The sequence below is a fragment of the Heptranchias perlo genome, chromosome 12 (assembly GCF_035084215.1).
Source record: "Heptranchias perlo isolate sHepPer1 chromosome 12, sHepPer1.hap1, whole genome shotgun sequence".
Lineage (NCBI taxonomy): Eukaryota > Metazoa > Chordata > Chondrichthyes > Hexanchiformes > Hexanchidae > Heptranchias > Heptranchias perlo.
Window position 1 is genome coordinate 17,184,295 of NC_090336.1, and position 13,707 is coordinate 17,198,001.

The 13,707-nt window shown below is 41.6% G+C and overlaps 1 protein-coding gene across 1 annotated transcript in view; it reads left to right on the forward strand.

The window, feature by feature from the left end:
• The window catches only part of trpm5 (transient receptor potential cation channel, subfamily M, member 5), a 91,684-nt gene extending 78,088 nt beyond the window's left edge, over positions 1 to 13,596 (forward strand). The window contains exons 24-26 of the mRNA XM_067993707.1: positions 3,763 to 3,835; positions 6,138 to 6,228; positions 11,712 to 13,596. Coding sequence (XP_067849808.1) covers positions 3,763 to 3,835; positions 6,138 to 6,228; positions 11,712 to 11,821 — 274 coding nt within the window. The 3' untranslated portion in view covers positions 11,822 to 13,596. The remainder of the gene's footprint in view (positions 1 to 3,762; positions 3,836 to 6,137; positions 6,229 to 11,711) is intronic.
• The last annotated feature ends 111 nt before the right edge of the window (positions 13,597 to 13,707 follow it).

The window sequence follows — 13,707 nt, forward strand, 5'->3', positions numbered from 1 at the left end:
TATCTGCGATGTCAGTACAGAAACTTCATGCCAGTCAATGCATTTTAACAAGGAGCCAGCCGGCGAGATGCAGTTTTCACACAGCTTTTGGAGGAGCAGGGCATCTGGTACAGCAACTTCCAGATTTCCGCGTTTAACTGTGCATGTGCGGTCGCCGGAAGTTGCTGTCCGATTTGCACACGAATAACGGTGAGCGCGGTTAGCCTCACCATTATTTTTACAGCAAAATCCGGCCCAGTGTCTTGGAACTCCCTCCCTAACTTGCAGCACAAGGACTGCAGCAGTTTAACGATGAGCAATAAATGCGGACTTACCAGTATCACCCACGTCCTGAGACAAATTTAAAACCATGTGCTCTCCAGCACAAAACTGGCAGAACTCAATTGCATTCCAGTACTCAAAGGAACAGTCAAAAAAAAGTCTCGCCATCAGCATCTTTGTGGAGGCAAGAACTTCCTGATGTCATCCAAAATGGTTGCTAAGGCTTTTTCTTTAAAAAGTGTTTACATTTCAGAAATATTGACAACCGTTTGCCTTAATATTTAGTATTCTTTAAGTTGTACATTACTATTGATCCTGCCCCATGACTGGTGATACCTGGTGCAAAGAGTTACAAGATCACAAGATAAATAAGGAAGGCCACTCAGCTTGGCTAACCGATCTAGTCCCCTTGTGACAGCATCCAACAGTCTCTTAAATGACTCACGTTCTTGTCTCCACTACCTTATCCAGAATCTAGTCCAATTTTGATGATACTTTGCATGAAGAAGCTTCCTGACTGCATTTTATCAGTTTGAACCTGTGCCTCTTTGTTCTATCGTCCAGGTTTATTATGAAGTACCTCTCAGCGCTTGGCTTTTCTATGCTACTTAATGGGCCGGATTTTGCTTTGAGCGGTGCCCACCATTTGTTAGACTTGGACTTGCCCATAGACTTTTCATGGGCTTTTGCATAGCAAGTTCCTCTCATCGAGTCCTCAGTTCAGTGCAACGCCTTCTCCCGGGCATCTGGGACCTGTGTGAACTGGGCAAGCAACTATGTATCCTCTTAACTAATCAGATTGAAGCATGTTAATAAGCAGTATAGAGTCAGAACCAGAAAGTGCAAGTTAGAATAGTGAATTCAATGTCAAATCGGTTACACAAAGCAAAAGAAAGAGAGGGTAAGAAATACAAAATTAAGAGACAGCGATAAGAGAAAGAAAAAGTAAAAAAAAACTCCACACTTGTAAAAGTTAATTTTCAGTGTCAGAGAGGTTGTTTGGCAGTCATTAAGACTTACCATGCTGTTAAAAGTTTGCTTAGACTTAAAAAACTTGACGTACCATTTTTTGGCAAGGTTACTTCCTTTCCATCAGGGCAGTAGAAGAATTTCACGCTGTTGCATTCATTTTAACGGTGAGTCAGCGGGCGAGATTCAGTTCTCATGAAGCTTATGGAGGAGCAGGGTATCTGGTAGAGGAACTTCTGGATTAACTGTGCATGTATGGTCGCCGGAAGTTGCGGTACAGACGCACTAAAATAATGGTGAGCCCTGTTAGCCTCGCTATTACTTTCAGAGCAAAATCCGGCCCAATATGTTACTACTGAAGGATCTCACATGGCCCACTCATAGAATCTGGAGTCGAGAGCAGTTGTAAATTTTAGCTGCTGTGTCCCTTTTAAGTCCATTGCTCATATTCCTCATGGGGAAAGTGGTTTAAATAGACACATCCAGAATTTGTAGCAATTTGTGAACTCCAGAGGTCAATTAGAGGGAAGTTGTAGCTGCTTGTGAATTTCTGGCTAGAGGTCAGGAGGACCCAGCATGAAACGACTGATTTTCTTTCCCCCTTCTAAGACTGGTAAGCTTCCGTAATAAAGTGCGATATCTGAAGTATGATAGAAGTACTGGGCTCAAGACCTGCATATATAATATAGCAAGCCAATCTCCAGTTGGGAGTCAAGACCAGGTGTAGTCTTTAGATGAAGCAGGGTTAGGGTGTGGGGGGGGGGGGGGGTAACTAGACCAGGGTGTGCAGATGTAATTCATTTCCCATTTTAAAGTCATACCTTCGGGCCTCATTTTTATACTTCCATTATAAATTCTTATGTTCATATTTATAATGGAAATTGCCTATGTAAATGTGTGCTATAATTACACCCTCCTGCCAGTGGTGATACTGTAGAGCTCAAAAACATTAGCTGCTCTAAAGCAACACTGGTCAGAACCTGCAACTGCCTGCAGACTGTCTTTTTTGCTATTGACTCAATTTCCTATGTATCAGCTATTTTAGCTGCTAAAATATACTTACTGCTAAAAATATACTTACTAGAACTAGGGAGCATAATCTTAGAATAAGGGGCTGCTCTTTCAAAACTGAGATGAGGAGAAACTTCTTCACTGAGGGTAGTAGGTCTGTGGAATTTGCTGCCCCAGGAAGCTACATCATTAAATAAATTTAAAACAGAAATAGACAGTTTCCTAGAAGTAAAGGGAATTAGGGGTTGTGGGGAGTGGGCAGGAAATTGGACATGAATTTAAATTTGAGGTTAGGATCAGATCAGCCATGATCTTATTGAATGGCGGAGCAGGCTCGAGGGGCCGATTGGCCTACTCCTGCTCCTATTTCTTATGTTCTTAATGTTACGCAATATTTAATACTAGTGGGATCAGGTTCCTGGCCAGGCGATCTTAACGCCAGAATCAAAGACCATTGATTTTGGTCCAATTAGACAGATGGACCCACCCCTGTAGAGTCCCGTTTCATCCTTCTTCTTTCAAAGCTGGAGCCTAAGTTTCTCTAGTGTTTCCCCATAACTCAATCCCCTGATACTAATATCAGCTTCAGTCAACAGTGGCCTGTAACAGTTCAATATTATTTTGCACAGGTAAAAAGTTGCTTCTGCTTATTATGTATCATCATTAGTCATTACTCCTCTGCACCACCCTCTCTTGTTCCTCCTTATGTTGAAATTATGATTAATCTAGTTATGTTGTTCTAAACCATTCTTTTCCAGGACCATAAGTTTGTGGAACTCCTTAACTCTCTATCTTTCCTCTTACAATCTACATACTTTTAAAATCCAAGCTCGACATCACCCAACCAATATTTCCTGATTTGCCTCCCCTTCTGTCTTACTCATTTGAATGTTGATGGTTTGCTACAGAAAAGGCCTGGGTTCTGCACTTAGATTTCCAACAGTTAAAAGGCAAAACTCTGAACCAGTGCAATGAAGAAAATCTGAGTGGAGTGTGCAAAGGTATTGTATCTGGGTCTAGCATGTGAAAGTCTGCATGCACTATATGAACACATAGCATGGGTATACTACACATGCCATTCTGCATGTAACAATTGAAGAGGCAGCTTATGTGAATCTGAGTGTATCATGTCTAATGAATACCAATAAATACCTATGCTTGACCAATCTGTTGCAATAGCAACATGAACTTTCAGGTTCCACAACATTCTGTAGCCTACAGGGAATATGTTGCTCAACCAACTAATTTGAACTAAATGTGTTCACAAATGGAAACAAACTTTAATGAGCTAGTTCGCAAGCACTGCATCTTCAAATTGACTTACAGGATGTGAAATCCATTCATTCAAAGGCTATTCTACATTAGGGCATGGCTTGCTAGAGATACGCAAATGTGCTGCTCCCTGAACTGGCCTGGGTACCAGAGTAGAGCTAACTACATCTGGCCTCACCTCAATGATGAGTTATCAATTATGAAAGAGCTCAGATCCAATAATATAATGGCACTGTTTGTTCCTTTTAGGGTGGATTCACTGCTGAAATCAATCAGTGGGCTTCAAGAACAGGAAAATCGTCTCATAACCCTCGAGACAAGGGTAGGTCAAAAATCATCCTCAACCAATGGCATGTCTTTCCGATGTTTTATTTGTAATCATTTCAATATGTCCTTGATGAACTCACCCATTGAGGAAATAATCAAACTGGCAAGGGTTGAGGGTTGTGGCTGCATTGGAGCAGCAGTAGCAGTGATGGTTGCCTTTGTGCTTTGCCAATGGACTGATTACTTTTGAAGCAACAATTGTTGATGAACACTGCTTAACATTGTCTGCACCCAGTGTCAATTTAACAACAACTCGATGGAGCACAACCTCACTACTACCTCCATGGAAGTAATACATTTCAATATACATAAAATATGGCAGTTACCATGGAAGACAGGAAGGAAAATCCAATCAGGCCGATTACCGCCCCATCAGTCTACTCTCAATCATCAGCAAAGTAATGGAAGGTGTCGTCAACAGTGCTATCAAGCGGCACTTACTCACCAATAACCTGCTCAGCAATGTTCAGTTTGGGTTCCACCAGGGACCACTCGGCTCCAGACCTCATTACAGCCTTGATCCAAACATGGACAAAAGAGCTGAATTCCAGAGGTGGGAGTGACTGCCCTTGACATCAAGGCAGCATTTGACCGAGTTTGGCACCAAGGAGCCCTAGTAAAATTGAAGTCATTGGGAATCAGGAGGAAAACTCTCCAATGGCTGGAGTCATATCTAGCACAAAGGAAGATGGTAGTGGTTGTTGGAGGCCAATCATCTCAGCCCCAGGACATTGCTGCAGGAGTTCCTCAAGGCAGTGTCCTTGGCCCAACCATCTTCAGCTGCTTCATCAATGACCTTCCCTCCATCATAAGGTCAGAAATAGGGATGTTCATTGATGATTGCAGAGTGTTCAGTTCCATTCGCAACCCCTCAGATAACGAAGCAATCCGTGCCCGCATGCAGCAAGACCTGGACAACATCCAGGCTTGGGCTGATACATGGCAAGTAACATTCGTGCCAGACAATGACCATCTCCAACAAGAGAGAGTCTAACAACCTCCCCTTGACATTCAACGGCATTACCATTACCAAATCCCCCATCATCAACATACTGGGGGTCACCAATAACCAGAAACTTAACTAGACCAACCACATAAATACAGTGGCTACAAGAGCAGGTCAGAGGCTGGGTATTCTGCGGCAAGTGACTCATCTCTTGACTCCCCAAAGCCTTTCCACCATCTTCAAGGCACAAGTCAGGAGTGTGATGGAATACTCTTCACTTGCCTGGATGAGTGCAGCTCCAACAACACTCAAGAAGCTCGACACCATCCAGGATAAAGCAACCCACTTGATTGGCACCCCATCCACCACCCTAAACATTCACTCCCTTCACCACCGGCGCACCTTGGCTGCAGTGTGTATCATCTACAGGATGCACTGCAGCAACTCGCCATGGCTTCTTCGACAGCACCTCCCAAACCTACCACCTAGAAGGACAAGGGCAGCAGGCACATGGGAAAACCACCACCTGCATGTTCCCCTCCAAGTCACACACCATCCCGACTTGGAAATATATTGCCATTCCTTCATCGACGTTGGGTCAAAATCCTGGAACTCCCTTCCTAACAGCACTGTGGGAGAACCTTCACCACACGGACTGCAGCGGTTCAAGGTGGCGGCTCACCGCCACCTTCTCTAGGGCAATTAGGGATGGGCAATAAATGCTGGCCTTGCCAGCGATGCCCACATCCCATGAACGAATTTTTTAAAAAGTTACTTTTAATCACGCGACACAAACCTACTCTCTTTGCACTGGCATTTTGCGTAGATTATTCTGCCTATGACATAGTCACCCACCCAACTGAATAAATAAACAAAAACACATCAAAATTTTACCTGTTTTGAAAATGTGAAAAGCATTCAGTGAAGCAATTGATTAGTAAAGCAAAAGTATTAAATTGATAAAGCCTGGGACTGCTGAAACTGGTATTATACTAGGTCTATGCCACAACAGATAATATACCAGGCCTGTGTTGGTGCTGGTACTAGACTGGATAGAATGCCAGAGCCAATACTGCACCAGCCAGAATATACCAGCCCTAATTGAGTGGTAGCTCTACATTCAGAGGCAACTATATTAACAATGGCCACTAGGACATCAACTAAGTTGATCAGGTCATACTAGAATTGAGTACATCAATTTGAAAGTGTTTTGTGGTTGCAGTTCCTTAATCAAAATCCTGGTTGAAATTCCCCCATGATTTCATTTTGGTAGTCGTATGTTTTATATTTTTAAATGTAGCTTGAATAAGGAAGCTACATTTTCTGAGTTCAGTTCTTACTGTATTTGCAGATGAAATACTGCAGTGATGTTCTTTCCTGGATGATTGAATCCTTTACTCAACACAACTTGCAATGCAACAGACCTCCTCCAACGTATTCAGGTACTGTCATTTTACTCCGCTCGTCAATCAGCCAATGCAGTTAGAGGCTACTCTGGATCTAACCTTTAGATTAGACCAAGTCTGCTTAGAAGTTGGGGGAAATCACATTTTGTCGTAAAGGATTTTTGGTCAAATTTCATGGTCTCTGCAGAGTCAGAAAAGGCAAGTTTTGCAGAATTGATTGAAAAAAATAAAGTATGAAGTAGATAAGAGATAGTGGAATAGATTTTGTGAATTAGTACTCCTGGCACAACGTGTCACATGACGAAGCACATATTGGGAATTTGGGAGAGATCCCTCCATTAATGGATGAAAAATTGTGCAACATGCACTGAGCTCAATTCCCAATATGTGCTGAGTGAGATTTTGTAACATTTGCGTGTGCATGCGAGAGATTATACACTTTTGATAATTTTGTTCTATTTTACCTTTAGGTAGCCTACATTGTCAGTGATTAAAATTGATCATTTATATACGAAACTATTCCCGTATGGGTTATTTTGTATATTTCTAGTTTATGTATTATGTTCTTGTCCATTATTATAGTCACACAATTGTGACACTGACATTTTTACCTGCTGCACTGAGTGTCCAAGGCAGTAGCAAAGAACTGCTGGTACTTGTCCTAGCTGGTGCTGCCGACCTAGCCTTCCACACCAGCAGCAAAGCCTGGGGATCTACTGGGAAAGCAGGTGGCAAGAAGAAGTGAGGTTGATTACGCAGCAGCTGCATATGGTAAACACAGTCTTGTGCAAGGAACAAGAGGAAAAACCTGGATCCAGGCCTTGCCCGAACATTGACTGTTGGAGCATGTGGCAATGGAACCAAACAGATCAACCCCCGGGACCAGTAGGGAAAGAGAATCCCAGGGGAGTTCACTGGCTGGCAGCAGCGCTAACAGTGGAGTCCTGCAATTTTCAGAAACCATTTTGATGACTACGATTCAAACAGGAACTTCAAATATGAGGAAAGACTGAGGGGGAGAGGGGACTAAGCTCTCCACCCTTCATGCTTATTAATCTATCAACATTCTTGGTCTCACTATCTTCTCTGACCAGAAATAGAACTTCCAAATCTCCTCTACTGCTGAAGCTGCCATCAGGAAGCTCAGGTTCCACTTTCATAACAAACACTTATTTCCCCCTCAACTTTCCATAATCTCAAAATAACTCCGTTCCATTTGTGAGCTGCTCAGAGGCCTCCAATATTGCTCTTGTAGCTGCATAAGCTCTTAATACCCACCTCACACTCCTGCACAGGATACAAGAAAAGCTACTATCTAATAGGCTGCTCAACTCGAGCCTCCAAAGTCTATCTCAGTTGCAGTCTTTCTCCTCTCTTTCTATTGATACCTTGGTTAATGCTCCCCTGAACATTCCTCTTATTTTCAAATATACCATCTCACACTTTCTCCTCCCAACATCCTAAACTCTTCTTTTCCCTCTGAGCCCCAAAACTTTGGAATTCCTTACCTTCCTTAGGTCCTGCTTTCCTTTTACAATTATCAGACATTCAAACCCCAAGTTTGGCATCACCTAAAGAATGGTAGGAAGCACACAATCCAGGAGAAATAACAAAGGTCGATAAAATTCAACCTCAAGGCATTTTAAATATTCCTGATTATTGAGATTTCCCTCCTTGTGCTATCTAAATATGACTTTAATGAAGATCACTACTTAGTCAGTGTCACTACAACTTTGTAGGAACTAAACCATCTTGTCCAACAGGACAAGTTTTAAAATTCAGTGTACATCTCAATTGTTTTGCATTTTGAAGCAGTGCCATGTATTAACAAGCTGAGATTGGCCATCATAACTGAAACTATCCAAGCACGAGCTGCAGTAAAAAGTGCTACATAACAAAACAAGCTGTTCAGAGCTTCATGTAAGCAACTGTGGATGTCCGATCCTTAGGCAGATTAGGATTCCTTGGTGTTTTTTTTGCAGGGTGCAAACTGCACCATCATATTGCCATCACCTTCACAAACTTCTTTTTGTGGTTGTGGCTTCTGAATTTGCCTTGGTGTCCTGTTCAACCCAAAATAATTTCAGATCCCATATCCTCTCCACCACAAAGGCCACTTACTTCCACCTCTAACATTGCCTGTCTCAGCCCTCATACTGGGTCTCCTCTAGACCCAGTTACTCTAACACTCTCCATTCTTTGAACTTGGACCTTTTGTGCATACCCCACCGGTGGTCGAGTTTTCAGATGCCTGGTCCTACTTTCCACCTTCTCATAATTTAAAAAGTATTCTTCCTCTCATCTTTTAAAAATTAGCCTTCTCTCGCCCTTCCTGAATTCTTCCTCGCAGTGTGTTTTCCTTATGTCTATGCATGAAGCGCTTTGAGATGTTCTCTATTTGTCATTGGCAAGGCAGTATTTATTGCTCATTCCTAGTTGTCCTGATGGCATTAAGAGTCAATCACATGGTGTGGGACTAGTCACAAAAAAAGGTGTAAGGATAAACCCAGCAACTACAGGCCAGTCAGTTTAACCTCAGTGGTGGGGAAGCTTTTAGAAACAATAATCCGGAACAAAATTAAGTCACTTGGACAAGTGTGCATTAATAAGGGAAAGCATCATGGATGTGTTAAAGGCAAATTGTCTTTAACTAACTTGATTGAGTTTTTTGATGAGGTAACAGAGAGGGTTGATGAGGGCAGTGCGGTTGATGTGTATATCAAATGCCTTTTGGAACTCCATAAAGTGCCAAATAATAAGATTGAAGCCCACGGAATAAAAGGGGCAGTGGCAACATGGATACGAAATTGGCTAAGTAATAGGAAAGATAAGGTAGTGGTGAACGGCTGTTTATCAGACTGGAGGAAGGTATGCAGTGGTGTTCCCCAGGGGTCAGTACTAAGACTATTGCTTTTCTTGATATATATTAATGACTTGGACTTGGGTGTACAGGGCACAATTTCAAAACTGGCAGATGACACAAAACTTGGAAATGTAGTAAACAGTGAGGAGGATAGTGATAAACTTCAAGAGGGCATAGACAAGCTGGTGGAATGGGCGGACACGTGGCAGATGAAATTTAACACAGAAAAGTGTAAGGTGATACATTTTGGCAGGAAGAAAGAGGAGAGGCAATATAACTAAAGTGTGCAACTCGAAAGGGGGTGCAGGAACAAAGAGACCTGAAGGTATATGTACACAGGTCGTTGAAGGTGGCAGGACAGGTTGAGAAAGCGGTTAAGAAAGCATACGGGATCTTGGGCTTTATAAATAGAGGCATAGAGTACAAAAGCGAGGATGTTATTTTGAACCTTTATAAAACACTGGTTCGGCCACAACTGGAGTATTGTGTCCAATTCTGGGCCCCGCACTTTAGGAAGGACGTGACAGCCTTAGAGAGGATGCAGAAAAGATTTACTAGAATGGCTCCAGGGATGAGGGATCTCATTTACGTGGATAGACTGGAAAAGCTGGGATTGTTCTCCTTAGAGCAGAGAAGGTTGAGAGGAGATTTGATAGAGGTGTTCAAAATTATGAGGGGTCTAGACAAAGTAAATAAAGAAAAACTGTTCCCACTGGTGGAAGGGTCGTAAACCAAAGGAAACAGGTTTAAGGTGATTGGCAAAAGAACCAAAGGCAACATGAAGAAAAACTTTAAGCAGTGAGTTAGGATCTGGAATGCACTGACTGAAAGGGTGGTGGAAGCAGGGTCAATTGTGGCTTTTAAAAAGGAATTAGATAGGTACCTGAAGGAGAAAGATTTGCAGGGCTAGGGGGAAAAAGAGCGGGGCAGTGGGATTAGCTGGATTGCACTTGCAGAGGCTCGATGGGCCGAATGGCCTCCCTCTGTGCCATAACCATTCTATGTAGGAAGGGGTGTGAGGTCCATCCCCTGAAGGGCATTAGTGAACCCATTGGGGTTTTTATGACAATCCAGCAGCTTTCATGGTTATTTTCTGATGCCAGCCCACAGATTACCAGATTTATTGAATTCAATTTCACAAGTTGCAATGAGCTCCAGGTTGCTAATCCAATATCACAACCACTCCACTACTCTACCATAGAAATGCAAGTTCTTTCTTCTCTTATGTTAAAGATTCTAGGCAAATACAAGTTGTTGTTGCTGATACACTTCACATGACCAATTCCTTGCATGCTCCTGCATAATCAAAACACAAACTAGACTGTCTGAAATTCAAAAGAATCTGAAACTAAAGGTTCATTTTCAAACGTCATCCATCATCGCTATTTCAGTGCTCTAGCATTTTCATTTGAAGGAGAAAGGACTCCTCAAAATGGAGGATTCAAGAGGTGTGCTAGAAATCAACACAAATCTACAGATCTGGGCTCAGAGGAACTATAAACAGGGCATATTTAATATATTCATGACAGAGCTCTGTGTTTATAGTCTGAGCTGGTGTCATTCCTACTAGGTCACACAGGGTCTGACATGCCTACTGATTTGCCACTAATTTTCACCAAGAACGTACAGCCATTTAAAATAAAGATACTGCTTCCAATCGTGGTAAATCAGCTTTCAGCAACAACATGCCATTGTATAATTGTGTTGCCTGCTGAGCAAGACATAATAAAAGAACATAGGAATTGCTAAAGGAGAAAAGCCCACGGTCCATCTAGTTCACCTTCTACCATCCTGGTAGTTGCACGATCCAAGGTAATGGAGTTGTTGACTAATCACAGCAATCAATCTCTATTAATTAGTCGACAACAGACCCGGAAACGACACAAGGAAAATCCCGGTAGAGAGCTTCGGGAACCATAGGTCCAAAGTCACTTGTTCCTCCCAATCTTGCTGCACTTACCATATGTCAGGCCTCAAAGTACTCATACATTGTATCCCAAAATATTATTTTCTGAAAGAAATCTAATTTGCATTTGAATCAATACTAACTGCTTCCACCGTCTTCCTAGCCAGGTAACACTCATTGTCAAAGGCCATCATTTAACAATCTGTCGAGGCAGCAGAAGGGGCCTAGTGCTCCTGGAATCCTATCTCAGCAAAGAGGCAGGAGGAGAAAGAAAACAGGCTTAAAAAAAAAACAAAAAGCATCATTTAGTCAGAATTGCTTTTGAATTTACTTTTCACAGATTTAATAGAAAATAAATTTGGAGTTTCCTTTAAACTGATTCTTAATTCACCCCTTCTCCAAGCTACTGAATCTCAGCAGATTGGCCTTGATCTCCAGCTCTGTAGGATATTGGACACAAAAACTGCTCAATTTTTACAAACACTGTCGTTCAGTTATGCGTGTTATATGTATTATAGGGATTGTGATGAGCACATTAATTTAAATTGAATGGATTCTATAGTGGGTAAGCTTAATAAGGCAACCCATCCATTTTGAATATCGTATATTAGCTAAATCATTTAAAGCCAGCTGCTTCTTCCTGTCCGTACAAAGCTATGTCATACTACATGACATTGACTGTAGAAAATAGATGAAAATGTTTTATAGAGCATTAACTTTATTTTGCCCCCCCCCCCCACTCCTTTCCAGATTCTCCAATTCCAGTCCAGAAAAAGCAGCCACTGAATGCATTATCAGCAGACGTCACTGATGGTCATGGGGACACTGCTGCAACGGCCATGCAGTACATCGACGACTAGCTTCAAAAGGGCAGATCACGTTACGCTCCAGTACAGAGCAAAATAATGGAGAAAAGTTCCACCGGCATGTATCTTTCTGTGCTCTGTGCCAACATCTGTGGCAAAAATTTATTGAGAGCTCAGCACGAACTTTTAGGTTTTAACTTGAATTTTAATTCCAGGGAGAATAGCTTGTAGCAATTTTTTTTTAATGGGGGAGGGGGGGAAGAGAGCAAAACAATCTTACCTTGCTGCACTGATTTGTACATAAACCGGCAGAACATTGACAACTTCATTTAAGGCACCATTAAGAGTAAAGGCCCAGTCTCGCTGGTGTAGAATGTAAGCTGATTTACTAAACTAGATACAAACACAAAAAAACTGAAAATAAACTTTCACTGGCTCAGCAATAATTAGTGTAGCATTTCTTGAACAGTTTAATTTGTATTAAAATGTAAATATGCTGATAGTTTGACTAAAAACAGGTCATTGGATAAATGTTACTGTCTGACAATCTGCAAAGATTTACATACAGAAGAGATTTTTTTGCTTACAATACTTTTCTTTGACAGCATTTTAAAGCATGTACATAACAGTGATCTATTGATTACTCTAAGCGTCAGCTTAGCTCAGCTGGTAGCACTCTCCTCCCTGAGTCAGAAGGCGGTGGGATTCAAGCTTCACTGTAGCACCTAATCTAGGCTGACACTCCAGTGTAGTACTGAGGGACTGCTGTATTGGCAGAGTTCCATCCTGAAGAGGAGATGTTAAACACATATTCATTAAGGATCCCAGATAGTTCCGCCCAGCATGCCTCTTTCAATCAACCAAACTGATCATTAATCTCAGAGCTATTTGTGGGATCTTGCTGTGTATAATTATACGTGTCACATTTGCCTACACTATGCTTCAAAGTAATTCATTGTGAAGAACTTTGAGACATGAAAATCAGGCCCGCCCACTGTAGAACACACCCGATTTTCATTCCAGGCACCCTGGCAGAAGTTGAAAATCTAACCCTTTCTATCAAAATGCAAGTCTTTACCTGTGCAAGTAAATCTGGGATTTGCTTTCTTTTTTTTGCATAATATTCTTCGATGGGATATAGTAATAGGGTTGTTTTAATATTTCACATCAATTCACAACTATTGGACAAGATTATATTACAAACCCTAATTTACTTGCACTATGTTTGTACAGTGATGCACTCTGTATATTCTGTTGTCAGTCACACTCTTCTAGAGCACTCACTTTGATTAAGCCAGTATCATTTAAACAGGGCAAAACTGTCCATTATCTTTGAGGTAATTTTGTTCAGTCCTGGTCCTCTACTGTTAAGATCTCAGTCAAAAGTTCCCAAGAAGGTGCAATAGTAATATCACTTGTAGGTGGATTGTGCACTGATTTTCTGTTCTTGTACATAATGGATTAAGGTTTGAGGAGGAGAGAGCAACAGTCCAGGGACAGACTCTTCCACTATGTGTAGCAAACTAATCAGAATAGAAGCTGTAAATCATTTAAATGTTTGGCACTGCAGAGAAAAGTCTCAATCAGAAGGCAAAAGCTTGAATGATCGCAGTTGTTTTTGAATCAAAGTTTAAAGTGTTCTCAAGTAGATACCATAGAGATGACATCTTAAAGTTCTTACATCATTTACACTGTGGCTAGCGCCAAATTACGTGACAAACCCATTCTGAGGTTCTTAGCTAGGTGTGCCACAATGTTTCCAATCATTTCTGCAATCTTACAATTTGAAGAATTACAGGATTCGTAAGCGCAATAAAATCCCAATGTAACCTTAAGGATTGTTTTCATCATTTTGTTTTAGAGGTTCCGATTATACATACAACTCTGATACAATATAGTAATACACCAAAGTAAGTTACAGCACTTGTGAGCCGTATCCC